General features: G+C 40.0%; 1 protein-coding gene across 7 annotated transcripts in view; it reads left to right on the top strand.

Moving 5' to 3' along the window:
• The window catches only part of mtss1lb (MTSS I-BAR domain containing 2b), a 100,368-nt gene that overhangs the window by 16,201 nt on the left and 61,861 nt on the right, over positions 1-22,306 (top strand). For all 7 annotated transcript variants that reach the window (XM_051941237.1, XM_051941249.1, XM_051941239.1 and 4 more), the window contains exons 2-3: positions 11,194-11,255; positions 11,807-11,880. In XM_051941237.1, the coding sequence (XP_051797197.1) occupies positions 11,194-11,255; positions 11,807-11,880 (136 nt within the window). The remainder of the gene's footprint in view (positions 1-11,193; positions 11,256-11,806; positions 11,881-22,306) is intronic.

Consider the following 22,306-nt stretch of genomic DNA (forward strand, 5'->3'; position numbering starts at 1 on the left):
GTTGGTGTTTGTACACAGCAGCTACTGTAATAATCTATATTATGGCAAGAACAACTCGACCAAGTAAACAGAAATTACACTGCATCATTACTGGTCAGTTAATCAAGAAAACATTTCATGATTCTTCAAGTACAATTTCAAAAACCATCAAATATTATATTGAAACTGGCTCTCATAAGGACTGAACCAGGAAATGAAGACCAAAACAAACCTCTGCTACAGAGGAAAAGCTCATTGAAGTCAATAACCGAAGACTTTGCCAGTCAACAGCCCATGTCAGTTCTTTCTACAGTGCAGCTGGCAGAAATATCCCAAAATCAACTGTTTGAAGCAGCCTTGTTCCCAAAGAATTATGTTCCTATACAACTAAACTCCATTTTGATTTACATTCTGAAGTAAACATGTTCTCTCCCTATAAAGTAAGAATGTGACATAGTAGAGAAAGCAAGAATTCCATTGAGAATGGGGCCACAAGTCAGCAACTGGCCCTTAACCCAAGTTTTGTTTTCGTTTGTTGTTTTCTTTCACATTTCACTTACTGTCTGTTTAGGTTTAGGCACTAAAGCCACATGTTTAGGTTTATGAAAATATCATTGCTTAGGTTCAAATATAATCCTTTCACAACATGTTTGGAGCTTATCCTTCATTTTCTAGGTTACCAAGAGGACGAATCCTGCCCCAGCTAATATATGATTGGTTGGCTGAAATGGAGCGACAGTAAGGCAATAAAATACATTTCAGAGATATATGGATTTGAAACACATTTGTGATGCATCACCAATAGATGCAACACACTGGGAAATAAGTTTTCATTGAAATGTTAATGACAATGACAGTTTAGTTGTATAGGGAAATACCTTTTGTGACACAGAGCTATTGAAGAAGACTTGAATTCTGGCTTATCTAGTAGGCAACACTTTGTCAGCTACCTATTCATCAGATATGGAACAACATTAGTGTTAAGTTGTTTTGGGCATCCCTGCTGTCTCCACTACTGTTCCATTACTTCGTTACTTTTTCTAACCAGTGCATATCCCAGTGAGTCTCAACGGTGGGTATCGTCTGACTTACCCATCAAAGTCAAGTTCCTCCCCTTATCTCTGCATACACATCTCTTTAAGTGCTTCGGGTCACAGTAACAGTTGCTCTCACTTACGTTAAGTGGTCTGACAGACGTACCTTCAGCGTGCATCGACAGCCCTTTCATATGATTGGAGCAGTGCAGAAAATAATGCCTTTCAACCCAGTGAAGGAGAGAAGACACAGCTAAGAGCCTGGCTGATTGATAGCTGCTTGTGAATATACCACCCAGTGAAAGATAATGCATCTCTGTCTTGACTTTTATCAGTGAGCTGTCTGTTCAGCATGTAAATCACTCTCTGCATTTCATGATTCGTGACTGAATATTTATGGTGATGTTTGAAACCAAATAGAACTGAAATTGGAGCTCCAGGTACAAATCAATTTGCTTGTTTGCTGTTTAGCATTATTCAGGCTGTGAAAAAGATTTGGGGTGTTTGACTGGGCATTTGAAAAGTCCATGTATTTAATGGCAGTGCTGTGTAAAATGTTGAACTTCTTCCTGTAAAGTACTCCTTTCGGCTGCGGAGTTGATTTTGATGGGTCATTTAGAGCACAGACTCATATTTTGTGCCTTGTATTATATTGTTGTTTAATGTTATTTAAAGGACTACATGTCATTATTTAGAATAATTAAGTTTAAGCTATGTTGTGACATTTTTTTTCTCCTTGAAATCTTTGGCAGGTGTGGATTTTTTATTGCTATAAATGAACTAAAACGAAAGAAAATCTTTCTGTTGTTAAAACTGATAGCAATGTTTTACCAGCATCTCCAAATAGTAGTTTCTGTGCCTGAAACTAATGCCTACCTTTCTTCAATCCTCATATCTCATCTTCCATGCCTGCTATGATACAGTAGCATGAGATGGATAAACTGTGTACAATCATGGCTAGCACTGTTTGGCATAGTACATGACATTCATCAGTATTGCTTTAGCCAAAACATGGTGGAGACAACCCAGATGTTCACTGATATGTGTCTGTGATCTCTGGCCTTGCAGTGCAGTGACACAACAACACACAGATGGTTTCCTCTTTCCCCTTATCACTGCGTTTAGATTGGAATTAACTGCTGCACTTCATCAATTATGCAGTGAAGCAGCCTCTGTCTCATCCTCAACATGCTCACTCTTTTCTCTTTGAAACAAACTGCTGGTGTTTTACTGAGGTGGAATCGTGGACAGATGAAAAATGGGTATGTTCAAGAACGTTTGCAGCAGATATCAAAGAAATTCAAGTTACAATTGCACCATTGTTAGTTCATCTATTTTGTGTCCTGCAGCTCTTCCAACCTACGCCACAAAGTAGCATATGATCACAGCAGCAGAATGAACACGGCATGCGAAGAATCAATCATGTGTCAGGAAAAAACATACAAATCCAGATGCATTTCATCATCATCATTATAACATAGTTAGTTGATGACAGCTTTAAACAATCACTGCACTTGTAAAATGGATGGCTTCTTCTGTGCCTCGTGCAGAACGTTGTATTTAAAAAAAAAAAAAAAACTCAGAAAAAATGCAAGACTTTCTAAATGACCAATGACCTCCTGTCATTTTAGGACAGTTTTATCTGACAGCTGAAATCTAAACAAACGTGTGAATGTATTTTGATGAATTCTGGCACCAGACAGGGAATGAATGATTGATGATATTTCACTGATGATCAAAATCAGGACTATTTATGTATTTATCTTCTCAATATCATGGAGATGTTGGCTTGATCAAGAAAACTATAAACTATAGGAAAAAATGACAGTAATAAGTAACAAGATGGCTTTGTCAGTCAGATCCATCATTTTGGAACAACCAGATTGGATAATATAAGAATGGCAGCATCCAGTTCTTTTTACTATGAGCAAAACAGTAAACTTGACCTGTGTAAGTAAATATCAGTCAGTGTAGTAGAACAACACACCACCATTCTTCCTGGGAGAAGTGGAGACAGATAATATGTAGTATTTTTCTCTGTGGGTTATACATCCATCCCCAACCTTGATAAAAATGAGTTTGATCCTCTTTATGGAAACTCCCAGCCAGCCGATTATGCATATGAAGCACTGTGAAATTAGCCTCTTTTGTTTGGTCCTTGCATTTCTCAATTCACACATTAAAGTGTGAATTGGCTCAATTATACAACAAAAAATCGAGCTAATCCTTACATCCCTCTTTGCCTGCCTCCACCCATTCTCTCTCTCCCCCTGTCTCTCTTGCTGGATTTCCTCTGTTTTTCTGTCTTGCTGAGGGGGAAACAAAGGGAACAAAAGACAGAGAGGAGACAGTAAGCTTCTCGTCCACTGTAGTGAGTGGTGGAGTGGAGCTCTCAATAGAATGCTGGGCAGACTGGGTGGACTGGTGCTATGAGAACTAGGCCAGAGGACTATTGACAACACCCCAGAGTCTACAGTCAGGACAAGATGAAATGAAGGATTATCGGGAAAAAAAAGAGTGTAAAGGGAAAAGTGATAAAAAAAAAAGCCAATATATCGCTTTGTATCAGAGATTATTATTGGTGGAGCTGTTCCATATAGATTGTTGGATTTACAGTGGAGATCAAATGGAGGGGAAAGCACAGTTTGTCTACCTCCAATTGTTGTACATACACATAAAAGAGCAAGTCTGATTGAAGCAATTCAAAATCAAACCCATAAATTATGGGTTATGGTGCAAGCAGTACTCTTGTTTTCACAATAAATGCTATTTGTCTCTCTTACTTGTCAGGCATTTACCTGCACGGTCAATCAAAGAAGATGTGAGATTGTGCCTATAAAACTTCAAAACCATACCTGATTTGAATATATCTGCAGTACCCATCGAAATAGTCTACTACAGTGTTGTCAGTGCTCCTCCAACATTTGCAACGCTCCCTGGAAGTCCCCATTATGCAAACATGTCAAACACCATCTGCGTCGAGCGCTGAATCTCCAAATCTGTGTCAAAATGGGGGCCCTTCAACTTGAATTTCATTTTGGGGAAGAGGAAGACAGCACAGGAAGCCAAATCCAGTGAGCAGAGTGAAGAGAGTTGTGGCCAAAAAAACCCAAAACAACAAAAACTTATGCGTGACCAGTGTACAGTCCACTGGAGCATCTACATGCTGTTGCAACAGAGAGCTGTTTACTTGTGCTTTCTAAATGACCTCAGAACATTAACGTAGTGTATGTTAATTTTGGACACTGTTGGCTCTTCTGCTGTGAAAAGCGCAGTTTCTTCTCTTGGTAGTAGCCGCATACCTTCCCTTCGTCACCAATGATGATCCTTAACCTGAAGGGTGCCCCATCCTGGCTGCTGATTAACACAAAATTTTATGGTTTCTTCTCCGCTCCAGTTTGCAGTCCATGGAGAAATTGCAACTGCATATGTACCAGTGGTTCAAAAATGTGTGTAGCACCTCTCCTGCTGTCGATAATGACTGTGGTGTCATGCATACTGCTTACACATGTTGCAATCTCATGACCCACTCCATGTAACAGTCTCTGAACTTTTTGATCTTCCACTATATGGAGCCACCTCTATGAAGATGGTGTCACAGTCTAAATCCAGATGTGTTTCGTTGAGTGGTTTTGCAATGTACAGAAGCAGAAGTCAGTGGACACATCACCAGACCTATTTGAATCACTAAGCAAATATATGGGGCTCAGGTGTAGACCATAGCGTGCTTAAAGTCACTATAACAACATTTTAGTTCCTGTTTAGAACATCAAACGTGCCATGATTCCCTAGTGACAAAATGGAGTTAAAAAATAAATCTGTTTGACCGTTTTTAGTTTGACTTGATCAATTCCACTTTTGAACTTTTTTGAAGCTCAGAATGTCCCATGAGGTTGGATCTTACTGTATCTTACCAGAACATGTATGTATACTTATTTCCATGTAAAAACTCAGAACTACAGTGAAAACACCAAATAATTTCAAATTGGATAATTTTTTTTCCTGTACCAACTACATTGCAATGAAAAATATTTGCACAGAAATCTTCTCATTTTTAGTCATTCACATTATCAAAATTATTTCCATATAAGACAACGATAACCCCCCAAAAATACATAAAGCAGTTATTAGACAATGATTTTATTTTTTGAAGGAAAAATAGTGTTCAGCCCGTCTGGCCCTATGTGAGAAAATAATTGCCCTCTTGGCAACCAATCTACCAAATAACCAAAATCATTTGGCATTCATGTATGACTATTGCCAGGCTTGTTGAACGTAAACATCACTAAACAGAGTCTGTCTAGCACTGTGAAGTATCTAAAGGTTCTCAAAAAACAGCACATGATGTCACCTTCTATGGAGATTCAAGAACGGATGCGAAAGTTGTTGACATTTGTCAATCTGGAAGGTTAAAAAGCCAGCTAAGGCTCTGGGTCTCCATAGAACCACAGTGAGAGACATTATCCACAAATGGTAAAACTTGGAACAGTGGTGAACCTTCCCAGGAGTGACCGTCCAGTGCACACAAGATCAGTGTACATGATTCCACAATAAGGAAGTCACTGTGTGAAAATGGCATTATGGGAAAGGCGTAAACCACTCCTGATCAAAAGAACATAAAGGCTCATCTGGCATTTGCAAAAAAAAAAAAAAAAAAAAAAAAGCCAAAAAAAAATATGGATGAGCCCCAAGATTTTTGGGATAACATCCTGTGGACTGATGAGTCAAAGGTAGAACTTTTTGGAAGACATGGGCCCATTACATCTGGTGTAAAGCTTATGCTGCATTCCACAAGAAGAACATCATACCAACAGTGAAACATGGTGGTGGTTTGGGGCTGCTTTGCTTCCACAGGATCTGGATGACTTGTCATAATTGATGGAGCCATAGATTCTGCTGTCTGTCACAAAATCTTCCTAGAGAATATCCACCATCAGTTCATAACCTAAGCTCAACACAAATGGTTTATGCAGTATGACAACGACCCAAAGAACAACCAAATCTGTCTCCGAATTGCTCAAAAAGAACAAAATTAAGGTTTTGGAGTAGCCAAGTCAAAGTCCAGGCTTCAATCTAATTGAGATGCTGGGGGAAGATGTTAAAAGGGCAGTTCATGATTGAAACCATCTAATATGGCCAAATTAAAACTATTCTGCAGAGAAGAGTGATCCAAAATTCCTCTATTGTGATGCAAACGAGTGCTCACAAGCTATGGCAAATGTTTAATTGCAATTGTTGTTGCCAAAGGACCAACCAGTTATTGAGCGATCAGTGTTTTCAATAAATCTTTAATAAGCACTAATTTAAAAACTACATTTTGTGTTTTGTGGGTTATTGCTGTCTAATATTCAAAAAATATAAATAACAGTTTAATGATCTGGAACATTCAACTGTGAGAAATATGCAAAAATAGAAGATTTCTGTCACAGCACTGTATATATTCTTTTATACTGTATATAGTCCAATAAAGCAAGTCCATAATATTCAAAAATATTTATAGATTGCATATAGTAACACTGCCTTTATATCTGTTTGTCAGCACCAGACACAGTCATCTTGGCTGAAAAAACCTTACTGGAACTGTCACTGAACAAAAGATACTGGGGCATGATATTTGCACTCAGTGTGAACTCCACACGTTGGCCGGTTATCGACCCGTAAAGTGTAAGAAAAAAAGTCAGATTTTGGTTACAGTTGAGACTCAACATGTAGTGTAAGTTAACACGCTGTACATGTTGCCGACCTTGTTAGTGTACTGATGAACAACGACTGGTGCACTTGCTAAAACGTTGTGGTTGGAGTTCACACTCTAGAATTTATGATCTGTGTGCACAGGCATGTAGTCAAAAACACACTACTTGCAATAACTAGCTGACAGGATGTACCAAACCTGAGAAATTTCATATGAAACGTTACATTGTGTCCTACACAGTTCAGTATGAATACACTTACTGGTTCTGATCCTGCTAGTGATCATTAGCTGGAAGTCAAAGAAGAATATGAACCTTTTTACCAGACTCTGCTAATGATGGAACGAGGCGGGAGGAGTTGAAGGATGATGAGGGATATAGAAAAGGAAATAAAAGTAATGAACATACTGAAGTTCAGTGAACTTTAGTAACTGTCACTGGAAAGTGGAAAGGGACAGAGGAAGGAGTCTCAAAGAGTTTCTTGGGTTAGATTACAGTTACAGCCAGACCAAAAGTCCTTATGCTGCCATACCCTTCCAACATACCACGTCTCTTAGTACTTAATTTTTTAAGTATTTTTTGTGGCATTTGTTCTCTGTTCCTTTTACTGTCCTATTTTTCTCCTGTATTTGTTGTTTTTAGATGTTGACAGTGCACTTTGAGCTTCTTGCACCTCTTCCCAGTGTGGTTTTATACTGCAAATGGCAAATAAACTTGAACTGAACTGAACTGAACATGTCGTGGGTTGATCCAGTCAGTCCAAAAGCAGGTAGCTGCTTGTTGAAATTTTAGATTTTTAGCAAAATAGATTGATACGGTAGCTGTGTCTCAATTGTTGTTTCAATTTTTTTTAAGATATTGCAATATTAATTGATTATCATTGTAATTTTCAAAGAACTATAAATCTGAACTATGTTTTGCTACTTTTGCTGTTCATGTCAGTGTGGCTTTATTGTGAAGATGGCGGAAGAGAGGAGGAAGGAAGGGAGGACAGAAAGGAAAAGTTATCAAGGTGAAATGCAGAAAGATGGAAGTTTCCGTCATTTTACTTCAAATAACGCACACATCAACATTCTGACTGCATAAGAATGGAGGGTACGCAATGCAATGAGTGTTTAGATCTATTTCAGTTTTTCACCAGTGCCTTGTAAAACAGGGAGGCTCAGCCAATGTTTAGTTGTGATATGTTCACTCTCAGATGGGTGGGGTAGTATTTGCTCCAGAGGTAGTGATGCGTGCCCCACTGGGGTTTTTTTTTCTTTGTGACACAGGAAGCGGTGATGTAATAGTATACAATCCAAAGGCTTTTTCACATACTCACTGTCTCCCGTCCTGTGTCTCTCACACGCTGTTGTATTTGCCTTTCGGCAACCACGATATCCCAAGTTCTACAACCATGTGAGAGACGTGGTTATGGTCACGGTCTTTGAGCCTTTGGATTGAGACAAACACACGTTCACAGACACATTTATGGAGCTTGCCAGCTGAGTCATACAGTGTGAAACTTATTTTGAGAAGAATGCACATAACAGATCTCTGACCCTGACTGATAGCGGCTCTCTTTGTGAGGTTATTTCCAAGTGAATTAAAAGAAAGTACTGAATGTGTTGCTTTCAGGAAAGAACATACTCTTAAGGACTATACTAAAGTCTTGGTGGCATTTTGGAGAAAAAAACACCCAGAAATACGTACAGGCTCTCAATGACAGTTTCCTTGATCTGTCATTCTAAGGAAGTCGTTCATGGGATTTATTAAACATACTACATCTGATAAAACATGCTTTGTAATTTGTGAGTTTAACCTTCTATGATTTGGGAAACTATAGCAATCCATAAATTCTTCCATTGCATCGGAGAGTGTAACAAGTCATCATCCTACAGTAACAGCTCCTGCCTTATCTTTGATGGCCATTAGCACTCTCTTCTAATGCCATCTTTTCATTTTGTATTCCATCATTTCTACCTTTCTAGTACTGCTGTCTAAGAAAAATGGCCCTCTATGTCCATTCTGAGCACTTGAAAAGTTAAAAGGTATACAAGGCAAACTTTTGATACAAACGCAATGAAAAGATGCATGCAGGTGTGATCGGAGAATTCATCATAGTTATGTATTTATGTCTTTATTCCTGTCTTTCTTGCTTTATTTAATAAAGTATTCATAAGGAATATTCAAAAAGTGCCTTGTTCCCCACCCTTCTCTTCTCCTATCCCTCCCCCTCTACCTCTACCCCTCTGTGTCTATCCCTCTACCTCTCTACCTCTTCTGTCCCTCTCAACTCACCTGGTGAGCAGGCAGATGGGTCCCCCCATATAAAGAGCCAGGTTCTGCTCAAGGTTTTTTTCCCTGTTAAAAGGGTGTTATCCTTGCCACTGTCGCCTTGGGGCTTGTTCTGGGAGTCAGGCATATGGGTTCTGTAAAGCGTCTTGAGCAGGTCCATTACTAGCTTCAGAAATCCCACATTGTCAACTGAACTAACTACTGTCTGCTTGAATAAACATGAAATACTTGTCCTAGTGGATGCTACGTCAAAAATGAATCTTGTGTCCCTCACCCTCATGCAACCAAAACAGCCCTGACTCTGCTGTAGCATGGATATGGTATGTTGTGTGGAATCTTGCACTGAGATACCTCTGGGTTCCATTAGTTGCAGGATCTATGGATTTAGCTTTTACTGCTCGTCAAAATAGTTGATCAGTTGAGGGTGGGGATATGGGGAGATTGGAGACCAGGGCAATGCCTTGGGCTGTTTGTCATGTTCCTTCAGCCATTCCTTTGCAGTTTTGACAGTGTAGCAGCAGCACACTGTCCTGCAGGGCCAGACTTGCATTTTCCAGTAGAACATTAGTGTACACTTACTGTACAGCACAACCAGCAGTAGCTAGACACATTAAATACTGCATGTTTAACATGCTGTAGAGTTCTGCTTCAGGTGACTACTAACTTGGTTTGGCAGAAGTTAGAAAATAGATCAGTGTTGTTCCTTTCTCCACTACTGAAAGTATCTCGCAGCAATATGCAAAAGGGGGAAAGACCGGCTTGTTAAGAAACAGAAACCAATCACATACATGCACACACTCAGTCAACGCTTGGTCACTTGCCACCAGGCTCTTTTATTAGATTGAATTGCCAGAAATATGCTAATGAAGTGCATGGTTGTACGAGTGAGTGTGCAAAGAGGAGAGCGTCACTTTCCGTTATCTCCCATCCACACTACTTAAGCTCCGTAGGCCACTTCAAACAGGCAGCAAGGGGAGGGAGCAGGGTGAGTGGGTGTGTGTGTGGGGTGGTGGAGGGGGTAGCTTTCGGTACCAAGGGGAAATAGGACTGTGATTTCAGACCAAATTAAGCCACATCAAACAGGCCAGATCAAAGAGTATACAGCCCTTACTGTCTGTGCCAGTCTGACATCACGACAGGATGCCCCACCCCCCAGCGCGCGCGCGCGCGCACACACACACACACACACACACACACACACACACACACACACACACACACACACACACACACACACACACACATTTCCTTCCTCCTGCTCTTCTACTCCTTCCTTTTTTTGTTGCTCCCTGCATTTCCTTAAGTTTCGTTTTTCACACCAGCAGATTTTCCACATCTCACCATTCCTGCAAGGATAGTCTGACCCCCTGCTGATATAAATACACCCACCAACCCCCATGCACACAATTTGCAAGCATTAACCTGGATCAAGTATAATGTAATATGTGCTGAGGCTGGGGGTGTGTGATAGAGCAGTCATCCAGTCTGAAGATGTGCTGGGAGGATGGGGAAGCAGCATCCATTAGAGACACAGGCTGTTCTAGTCAAACCCTTTGATGCTGCATGATGCCAGTGGCTGCCAAGTGTTCTGTATATGTGTGTGTGTGTGTGTGTGTGTGTGGGGGGGGGGGGGGGTGTTTGGGTAGATGGATTAGATGCCTGCATAGGGAGGAGAAGAGGCGGTTTTGGGGATGAAGGAAGAGGTGAAGGGAGGGTGAAAATAGTAGGGGGTGCAGGGTACCAATAGAGGAGAAACTGGGATAGGGTGTGTGTGTGCTTTTGTGGAAGAGAATAGGGAATTGAGTTGGTAACAGAAGCTGAAAAAGGTAGAGAGTTACGGTGGTACAGGGGAGAACAAAGAGTACGAAGTACACAAAATCTTCACTAAAATGTTTTATTTAAAAAAAAAGCAGGTTAAATGAAAAGAGACTTTTAAAAACTACAGTAGATGACAGATTATTATTTTTAATATTATTATTCATTTGAACTAGAATATATTTTGTATAATTCATCATGTAAAAATGCAAAAATATTCTGAGCAGAATGTCTCTGAATTTTCAGAAGTAAAACCGTTCTCTTTATGTCATCTATTATTGTGGATCTGAATATTTTCTCAAATCCCAAAGTGAAATTTGTAAGCTTCATTAGTCACAAATGCTTTTTATTAACTTATATTCGTCAACGCTAACATGCTCTGTTGTCTGTGTTTCCAGTGTTCCTATCCTGTGTGGGAGGACTTCAGTGCCAAGGCCACCAAGCTGCATTCCCAGCTCCGGTAAGCTCCACTGAGAATAGAATAACAAACACATGAATGGTCTTTGGAACTGAATATTGAGCAAAAATATCAAGAGAATCTTTAATGCAACAGAGGATCAAAGAATTTTGGAAAAAGATAGACTTCAAAAACTGTATTTTTGTGAGTTTTCCTTTTTTTTTCATTTTTGATGACTGATCCAGTATTTTTTAGACTAAACCTTCTATCCTTTGAATTGACAAGAATTCAGGCACTTATTGATTGATACAATTACTCAAATTGAATTTTATTTTTGTCTGTAGTCTTAACTTCATCTAAATACAGTAACTGAGTATGGAGTTGCTGCTCTTTTAATTACACCAATATTCTAGGACATGTGACTTGATTTTATTTACAAAACACAGATTTATTGAAATGAATGACAACAACAAATCTACTTCTTTCATACTCATTGCCCAAACCATTGCTACAATACCAGTGCAAAAACAGTAATCTCTTTATGTCAAAATTAAACTGAAGTTTACTCATGATGCTATTTTATGCTAAGTCATTTTTAATTCCTGTCTTTGTAGAACCACTGTCCTGGCTGCTGTGGCCTTCCTCGATGCCTTTCAGAAGGTGGCGGACATGGCTACTAACACCAGAGGTAGGACAATACCAGTGTGTGTGTGTATCTGTGTGTGTGTGTTTGAAAGTGTTGCTGCTCTTGTGTGGTGCCCTCCACATTGCAGCACTCTTAGGACTATTATCATGTTGTTGAGATTTTATCAGCCAATTTCCTAAATTCTCCTTTTACTGATGAAAGTGTTTCCAGCAGCCTGGAGGTACACTTTGTCTCTAACTTCAAAGCATGTACACTGCATTGTTTACCAAGACAGAAAAATTACGTAAGTATCTCAGAGAGAGGTCAGTGTAAGTTATTTTTGTAGCAGGATTTTGTTAGACCTACCATGGTAATAAGAGAAGTTCTGGAGGACAGTCATTCTTTTGTGTTGCACCAACCTGGGCTTTTATAGGCTGATACCAGTGTTTTGGGTTGGAATCTTCAATTTTAATGTTCTGTCTTACCGCCAGAATATAGATAGAAAAACCCATAGAACATGCAGACAATTAAAAAACAGGTTATTATTTTAATAGCAACTGGGATACTGAGTCTTTTTTGAAACACCAAACTAACTACTAAGTGTCTGACTTCAAGTTCATTGGTCCCCTGAGTTGCACCAGTAGAAGCGTGCTATAACATGCTGGGTCCCCACAAATCTGCAGATTATTTACACTTACTTAATTGGAGGAACAGTATTCATCCAAAACACCTTCCTTTATTTGGTGTTTTGATGGTGGAGGAGAGCACACATTGCTCAGTGTTGTAAAATTGTAAAACATCAACACAGTAAACCAACACATGATGCTTGAAGACTTGTGAGTGTATCAACGTGATAATTAAGTTTTTGTGCCTTAAACTACACAAATTACTAATGTGATTGGTGTAAAATATAGGTTCAGAGTTTGCTTTAGTGTGCAGAATTAGGTAGTAGTTCAAGCAAAAGACACAGCCATTAGTTTTTAATGAAGTACTGAAAGGTAAAGGTGAAAAGTTGTATGTCGAATGTTGATGTGTTCAGATACTCAGTGTGGGAGGTGGTAGCACTGAGATGCAGACTGATAGCTTGGAATGGAAAATCACAATATTATTCATAGCTTCAGTTCTTCAATCCTGTACTGACATGGGTTTCTCTTGAGTGAACAGTCGTTTTATGCACTGCAGTAAGATGAGACTTTTGGTCACATCTGGTATTATCTAATGTCTGTTAAATGTTTGCTTTATGTTTCTTACCTTTTTCTACAAATCAGACTGAAGAAAGTTGTGTGTTCTTAATGTGTGCATGAAGGACTGTCATACATTACACATGTATTATTTGCGAACAAATGGATTTCTGTGCTTTTAACTGTTGGATGTTTTGAGACTTTCACAAGCCATGTTTCCACAATGCATTATTTTGCACAATGAGTACAAAAGATGAATGGATGAAGACACAGAAGGGTTGAAATGTTGGTCTGTTTGCACAGTGAAAGGCTGTGAATTAAGCAGTGTGCTTCAGAACCCTTTTTGTATTCTGGATATTTGCTGTCCTTGAGCAGAGAAGTGTCTGTTTCAGTTGCATTTTACAGGAAGAATTCTGTTTCTGCTGTGTTGTTTGGGTGTGGTTTGAAGTGTTGCATTAGAAAAATGAATGGAAATGACAAAATTTGAACACAATCTCTGTAATTCTGTAAAAAAAAAAAAATTTCATTTGCTTGAGGCTTCAAGTAGTGGCCATTTAACTATGGGCTGATCAGCTTTTTCTGTCTTTCATTGTATTTGCTCCCACACACCATGAAACATGGTGTAGAAGGCCTCAGTGGAATTATGTGATGATCAGCATTGTTTTTTTTGGTCTGTCCATCTGTTTGCTACATTACTCAAAAACGGATTTGGATGAAATTTTCAGATAAGGTCAGAATTGACACAAGGACCAGTTGATTAGATTTTGGCAGTGATGTGGCTTATAGTGCGGCTTATACCGTATTTTCACGACTATAAGGCGCACATAAAAGTCTTCGATTTTCTTCAAATTGTGCGGCGCGCCCTATGGTGCAGTGCGTCCTGTGTGTGTTGTTGTTGTTGTAAGGCGGACGTAGACCAGGTGGTTTTTTCCACGCATCACCATCGCTGTTGATCTGTGACTCTATGCGTGCCCATCTCACCGCCGATGTGAAAAAACAAGTGAAGCAAATGAACTCTGAGCTTGCTGTCATTCCGGGAGGCCTGACAAAGGAACTCCAACCGCTGGACATCGGTGTGAACCGGCCGTTCAAAGTAAGGCTGCGAGCGGCATGGGAGCGATGGATGACCGATGGAGACCACAGTTTCACTAAGAGTGGAAGGCAGCGCCGGGCGAGTTACGCCACAATTTGCGAATGGATTGTAAATGCTTGGGCTAACGTGTCTGCTGGCACTGTTGTTCGAGCTTTCGCAAAAGCCGGCATCATTTCCGAGGCGCCGCACGGCACGGAAAGTGACTCTGACAGTGAAGAAAGTGAACCTGGCATGTTTGATGGAGGTTTAGCGCCGCTGTTCAATTCAGAAACAGAGGATGAGGACTTCCATGGGTTTGATTGATGACGATTACCGGTAAAAAAAAAAAATGTGAATACCAAACTCAGTTTTGCTCCCGCTCTATTTTTAAATACGCACACTTGTGTGCTTGTTTTATCTGTGTTTTACCATGCCCGCGCCTATTGATGATTAAAAAAATGTTAGTACTTTGTAATCAATACTTAAATAAAGCACAACCAAACTCAGTTTTGCTCCGGCTCTATTTTTAAATACGCACACTTGTATGCTTGTGTGTGTGGTGTTGTTGTAAGGCCGACGTAGTAGAGGACACCATGAGAACGTTAAAGGGGGAAGTGTGGGCGTGGATTGTATATAAAACCCTCGCCATATAATCAGGTGCGCCTTATGTGTGTTTTAAATACAGTAATGGCACACATAACTGAGACTGCGCCTTTTGTTACAGTGCGCCTTTTGGTCGTGAAAATACGGTAGTTTGGATCCACAGATTTGTTAAAGATTTCTGGGTCATTGAGAGATAGCGTCACAGCGTCAGTGTAACTATGACTACAAGTGAACACTTCGTCAGTTGCGTGCTGACAATCACGATTGCGATCCTACTACAAATCAACCGCTGCGGACTTATCAGGACTTATCCATTGGAAATGATACAAGGAACAATTGATTAAATTATGAGGGTGCTTCTGAGTCCCATCAATTCCATATCCGGTATTCATACATAACGTACACATGCATAACACAGGTCTCTGTTCAGCGCAAGGTCATTTTGTTTGTGGGTACATCTGTATTAAATGGCCACATTCTGTGGTGTCGTAACTTCGGCCACAATTTATTTCAAGATTTTAGCCGTCGGAAACGGCTACACAGATATGACTGAGCAGCCTTTTGAAGAGTACTGCACTCTTTTAGTGCTTTTCTTGTTTGTAAATGGGAAATCACATTTTTGAATGCAGACCTTTTCCCTGCACTATACTCTGACAAAACCTGCTGAACTTCATAGACTATGGCTTGTGGGTTGTTATTTTATGTTTTTGGCTTAACACTCTTGACATGCTTGATATTCCATGCGTAGGCTTAAAACTTGGCGCTAGTTTTAATAAAGTGTGGGCTGAGAGCTCAGAAGGTCAGACAAACACTCACTGCCCACTAAAGGCCATTTGAATACTATGTTACCACAAGAGAAGAGAGGGAAAGGAGGAGCATAACTGTGGCGGTAATACAGGGAATTTCTCTTCCTTTTTTGACTTATTAAGGGCAGCTGCCAGACAGTGCGTGTGATTATGATGTGTGTGTGCAGCCCCAGGTGGGCTCCTGTAGCAGAGGATGCAGGAAGAGGCTCATGCTGCTTTTACAGGCCAGTCAGGAAGTCACTAAGCTTTGTCAGCTCATTATATATGCTGCTACCTCTGCCACACACACACACACACACACACACACGCGCACGCGCACACGCACACGCACACGCACACGCACACGCACACGCACACGCACACGCACACGCACACGCACACACACACACACACACACACACACACAAAAATATAACATAAATGATGCCGTCATGACGATTCAGACTGTTGATCAGAGGCTGTTTGTACTTTCTGTACTGATGAGTCATTGCTGTTGGAGTCCATTTGTCAGATCGCTATACAACAGCAGCTCTTTCTCATGATGTGATGCTCTCTAATAGATTTGTTAAATGGATGGAGGCAGGAGATGGCAGTAATAATGATGCTCTCTGTCTTCCTGTTATTTGCTTTATCAATGTGCCACTTTTGCAGAGTGTGTGAATCATGCCCAAAGGGTACTGAAGATCCCGTGCTAGGCTTTTGTACCAACGGTCTCATTTATGAGCCACAACTGGCAACGTTTCCATTCTGCTGTTAAACTAATTTTATGTGAAGTGAAACACTGCAGAATATTTTCATGAGCTGGATGCAATAGAAAAGTGGGTTCTTATTATTAATGGAATATTTCAGATTTTTGCTGTCCAAACATAACAGCAAAAAACTAATAATCATACTGATCCTTAATCTATATATACCTATATATCTAAATATATCAATATTGTTACATGAATTCATTTCCATTCTTCCACACTGATACTGTGATATATTTGGGAAGATTTCATCAGATAGGAAGTTACTCTTCAGGTTTTTCACTTATATATAATGGGTATAATGGATCCTGAGATGGAGATGGCAGCTGGCCCATTGCCTTAGTCCAAACTGTAATAATGGATTTTGAGATTTGACACAGACATGCTACACTACCCTTCAAAAGTTTGAGGTCACACAGACAGTCACATGTTTTCCATGAAAACTCACACTTTTATTCATGCACTAACATAATTACACAAGGGTTTTCTAATCATCTACTGGCCTTTCAACACGATTGGCTAACACAATGTACCATTAGAACACAGCAGTGATGGTTGCTGGGAATGGGTCTCTGTACCCCTATGTAGATATTTCATTAAAAATGAGTGGTTGCCAGCTAGAATAGTCATTTTTCACATTAACGATGTCTGGAGTGCATTCCTCAGTACTTCCTCTAGGTTTTTTTCAGAGGCAGCGGCAGGCTCTCTGGGAGCCATGGTGACGTACACAAATGGCACTTGACTGCAGATTTTACTTGTACAACCTGTTTATTGAATGGCCAGTTGAAAATAGCTGGCCGTCAATATTTTGCGGATGTCTGTTTAACTTGTAAAATCTATTATGAGCTATCTTAAGCTAATAACTTTTCTCTGGTAAGTCGCTGCCCTATTTTCCAAGACAACGCTCCGCTGACTCTGACCTGGTGCCTGGGTGCTTGACATGATGTCACTTTCAAGGCTGTGCTCGAGTAATTAACGCCATATAAACTTGACGTATCAAAGCGTAGGTACTGAGCAAGATAGTTTTCTGTAGTTTACCTTCGTACTCACGAGTAGCCGATACAGTAGAAGTCTCTGCTGTGAAGGTGGAGACATGCAGCAGTGGTGTATTTGTGACAATGAAAACCACACACAAAAAAAGTATTTAGGAATGGTGGCCCGGCACTCCTGAATGAATGTAGAGGAAACACGGATTTTTGATTAATTTTATATTGTCTTAATTGAAAAACTGATTTTCTTTCAAAAATAAGGACATTTCTAAGTGACCCCAAACTTTTGAATGATAGTGTACATGATCACTACATGATGAATTCTACAACAAAACTGGCATCTGCTAGTTTGACTGTTGTCAGAACTACTGGATGCATTACCATAAAATGTGATGCACAAAAACATGTTTCTCTCAGGAATAATTGCAATAAGTTTTGTCATTTCTGAAATATTTATCTACTGGCATTTTTGGGTGCAAATTATTTGGTTTATGACTGATAAACATCTGAAGATCCAAAGTCGTGTCTTCAGTCCCATGCTAAACTATGGTGCTACATTGTAAATAGCATACCTGCCAATATAGGCATGCTAGTAATGTTATAGTGGGCATGCCGCCATTGGAATTTAAAAACACTGATTAGCCTTAGTGAACCAATAGCATAGCTGCAGACTCTTGTGTTATGACTTTATATGACAAAAGTTGGAGGTGTATTTGTCCTTAAACCAGGTTTCAGTAGTTTGTGCACACTGGTTCTCTTATAACCCCATAAATCAGATTACGAAATAGAAAGAACTGCATGTAAAATGTGGGAATTAAAAAACAAAATACCCTGGCTGTGATGTTAAAGTAATTACTGTAGAACACTAACTTGGTAACATGCACATAGCCAGTCACAAATGCTGCAGTTTAGATATACGAGGTGTGGTTATTAAATAATTATGGTATCTGATGAATGTATACCATCTAATTCAGATATGAATGCTGTAGTTTGACTAACTTATGTTCAGTCTTATTATTTAATAGCCACATCTCAAACATTTTACAGGGTTTTTGAGAGCTTAGCTGTTGTTTATATAGTTTTACAAGTCCGTGCTGCCTCCCAGTCACACTCATGTCTCATGTGATAATGCTCCATCACATGTTTTGAATCAATTACACAGTAAATAATAAGATGAAGCTTGACTTTAAAAAATAAATTCCAAATCAAATCACAATGTCTGTAAGAAAAATTGCAATTAAAAATTGTCCCCAAATAGGTCAGTCTTAATGCACATTGAAGAAAACTGAACAAAGCTGTACATTGCATCATATCATACATATGGTGACCAGTGGAAAAAGTGCCACAAAAGTGCAACTAGTGAATTTTTCAGGCTTAGGTCACAGTCAGGCCATGTGCTTTGCTTAGTCCCTAATGTTTAGCCATCAGATGTATTCAGTTTTCCTCTCGAGCTGATAAAGATAAGGAGGGCTGCATAGAGGGTGAGAGAAACAGTTTTTCTTGTGTGTGCATGTGTGTGTCTGTAGGAAAGAGATTTAGCAAGCGGGTGAAATCCAGCAGTGGAAAGTGCACAAGTGTTTGTGAATTCCCTAGTGTGGGGTGACTGCAAGTGCACTTTCAGATGTACTCTCCACTCCCCTGTCATAGCCCAAACATTCACTTTTCTCAAGTTTCCCAAGGGCAAACTATGTGTTTTGCGTGTGTGTTTGTGTGTGTGTGTGTGTGTGTGTGTGTGTGTGTGTGTGTGTGTGTGGGACAGAAAAGCTCCGTGAGATGGAAGCACATTAACAAATACATAGAGCGCTTGCTGCCTTGGCGTGGGGTGGTCAGGGCTTGTGTGTGTGTGGTGTGTTTTCCTTATTTGATAATCTGCACTTTTGCCACTGTATCATATCTTCCCTTTGGTCTCATTTGAGACTTTTTAAACTTTCTTGCCTCTTTTCTGTAAGTGGGAAAATGTTTGAGAAATGCTTGATGAAAAGACCAAAACTGCATGAAATAGGAGGTGCCCAAATTCAGCTACTGTTACATTAGCAACTTTAAGCAGCCGTGGTTTACTGAGATTACTAACACAGGTTTAGACCACAGACTCTGTTCTGTCTCTGTTTAGATGATCTTACTCATAACGCAGTGGTCACAGTAAGATCTTATAGTTTTGGCTTTTCTTAGGTTGCTAACCAACTCCAGAACTTTGTTTGATGGGGCAACATGACCCAACTGTGATGCAACCAAAGTACACAAATCACAAATTACTTTTTATGTGTCTTTTACAATGCCCTCAAAGATTTCCCAGAAATAGACCTGCAGAAGTATGAAAAAAGGGAAACTATCATTGGCAGCAGTTTTTATTATCAATAAAATCTATGTAAATATTGGATTCTTTTGCTGATTATATCTGTCTGCCTCTGTCACCACCCTCTTCCTCTTCATTCATACAAACGTGGCATCGCCCAGATATGGCGATGATATCCAGCAAATCTTTCATGACGAGTACCACAACACATCATTCTTCCTTCATTGTCAGCCATTTTAGCATCATTGAAGGTTAGACATTGTGGCTGTGCATGCAATAGCTTGATTTTATTTTCAATGGCAACTTTTTAAACTTTTGCACGTTTTCATACGCCCTTATTTGCTATCATGTGTTCTTCAAATCCATGTGTCACTGGTATTAACATGAATTGAAGGTAAAGTTGGTGGGAACTTAAGTCAGTGATGTTTTCAGTTACTTTGTGTGTTTGAACAGACTGTTGGCAGCCAGTAAAAACTTTTAATTTTTGCTTTAAATGCATACAATTAAAATGTCCACCACATCTTGTACAATTGTGGGTAAACAGTAGCCTAGCCATGCTACACCCATGTTTCTGACGGCACAAGGGTCTAGGGAAGCTCGACAGGGAGGGAGGCGGGCTAAAAGGTTGTCTATCAAATCCCTCTGCAGCAATTGGGTAGGTATACAACCAATCAACGCAACAAATAGGCTGACGTAGTTCCGAGAGCACCGGCGGATTGTGGCTAAGTCCCATTAGCTTCCCAACCAGCGGAGCCAACTGGTATATTAAGGATTTGCCATATCCCGTCGGCATAAGTCCAAATACGTCTTTCTTCTCAATGAAACACTTCAGTGCCGTCCTTTGTTTATCTTTCAAGTTGAATTTTAGCTTCAAATCTTTAAGGGCTGTGGCCAAAGCCGAGTCGAAAGATAACTGTTTACTGTGCGCTGGTTGTTTCTGTCAGAATCGTCGCGCCTCTGTCGTCACTTCGTTACGCCCGCCTTCTGACTCTGCACTTCATGGTGATTCGTCCGGCCAGTTTTAGGAGCATCCAGCCTCGAGCCTTATGGAGGGTAACTAGACCCTCCCTGGCAGAGAATTAAATTCGTTGCCGTGGGTTGTCTAGCGCGGCTAGGCTAGGTAAACAGTGTTGAAGCACTCATTATGCTGTACGTTCATTATACACACTGAACTTCAGAGATTTTGTTGTTTAATGCTTAGGGGGAAAATAAGTTCCACAACTCTTTTGGTAATCATAATGACACTGATGCATCTTTCTATTGACACTCTCTCTCTCCGTCTTTTTTACACTGTCACTGCAGTGGCAGCAGTAAAACCTGGGTCAATCTTAGGACTGCATAGCACACAGCAATAAAGTGCCCCCATGTGTGTCTCCATGTGTGTGTCTCCATGTGTTTGTGTGTGAGTGAGTGAGTGAGTGAGTGAGTGAGAGAGAGAGAGAGAGAGAGAGAGAGAGAGAGAGAGAGAGAGAGAGAGAGAGAGAGAGAGAGAGAGAGAGAGAGAGAGAGAGAGAGAGAGAGAGAGAGAGAGAGAGAGAGAGAGAGAGAGAGAGTGTGAGTGCTGATGAGGACAATGATCTGATGCTACATATTGCCTGGTTGTTTATTGCTAAGCTGCCTGCATCCAAATACAAGGTTTCATAATGAATATCATAAATCTTATTAATATACACACACACACACACACACACACACACACACACACACACACACACACACACACACACACACACACACACACACACACATACATGTGTGAATGCACTCATCCATACTGTAGACTCCAAGCTAAATCTCCCCCTTTATTCTTTGGCGCCAGTAGCTGTTAACAAAATGAAGAACAAGAAAAGCACTCAGGAAGTGCAGTACTCCGCCAAGACTGTTCATTCCCCCATATGGCATTGTCAAAAATGCAGCATTTTGTTTTAGAAATGCAGCTTTTGTCTATTAGTTGTTGATGATCAGAAATCATGACAATATATAATATAGATGTACTCACAAACAATGTTCCCTCTAATTTTTCATGAGTCTGAGCAAACACACAAACTCACTGAGCAGACCCTTGGACCACTGTGAGCAACATCAGACGTGTGCACTGTGGTCACGCCAGCATCGCATCCAAGTTACATGGTTTGTTAAAAGAACCAAATTACAGCATTTACACTTCTGTTAAAACACTTTGTCAGCAGTAGCCAGTTGAAGGCTGCAGTGATTTTGGTGACACTACAATGTATAATAGTGAAGTTATTGAATATTTTTGTCTCTCTTTGCTGTTGCAGATGGTCCCTGTTCACTCCATAGACACCCGTGCTATTTCTGCAGCTTGAAGGACAGCTACTTTTGATAAAACTGGGCTTGTAGCACATTGTGTGCCTTAGAGTGATGGGAAAGAGACATCGTTTATGTTTTTGACAACTTATATCTCACGAGTTATAGATGCTGGAACTCTGAATCTGTGAATATCTTTCCAACTTTACTGAACGTGGGGCCACTATCACCCAAGGAGTGGCGTATTTAATTTTGAAAAAAGCATTTAGCCATACTTAAAGCTTTAAGTGCTTTATTAACACGGAACTAAGAATTTTGCATTCTTTTATGATAACAGGTCTGAAAAGAAGTGGTATCATTTTAAAAAGTGAAACCATACTAATGAAATAAAATGTAATGACCAACCAGTGTGCAATACTGGATTCTGCAAAAACATAAACAACTGAATGCGGAATACTGTACAAAGAAATTATCACAGATATTTTCTCATCTATATCTAAATCTTATCTTAACACAGGTAATGTATTA

Source organism: Acanthochromis polyacanthus, chromosome 2 (assembly GCF_021347895.1).
Source record: "Acanthochromis polyacanthus isolate Apoly-LR-REF ecotype Palm Island chromosome 2, KAUST_Apoly_ChrSc, whole genome shotgun sequence".
NCBI classification, from domain to species: Eukaryota; Metazoa; Chordata; class Actinopteri; family Pomacentridae; genus Acanthochromis; species Acanthochromis polyacanthus.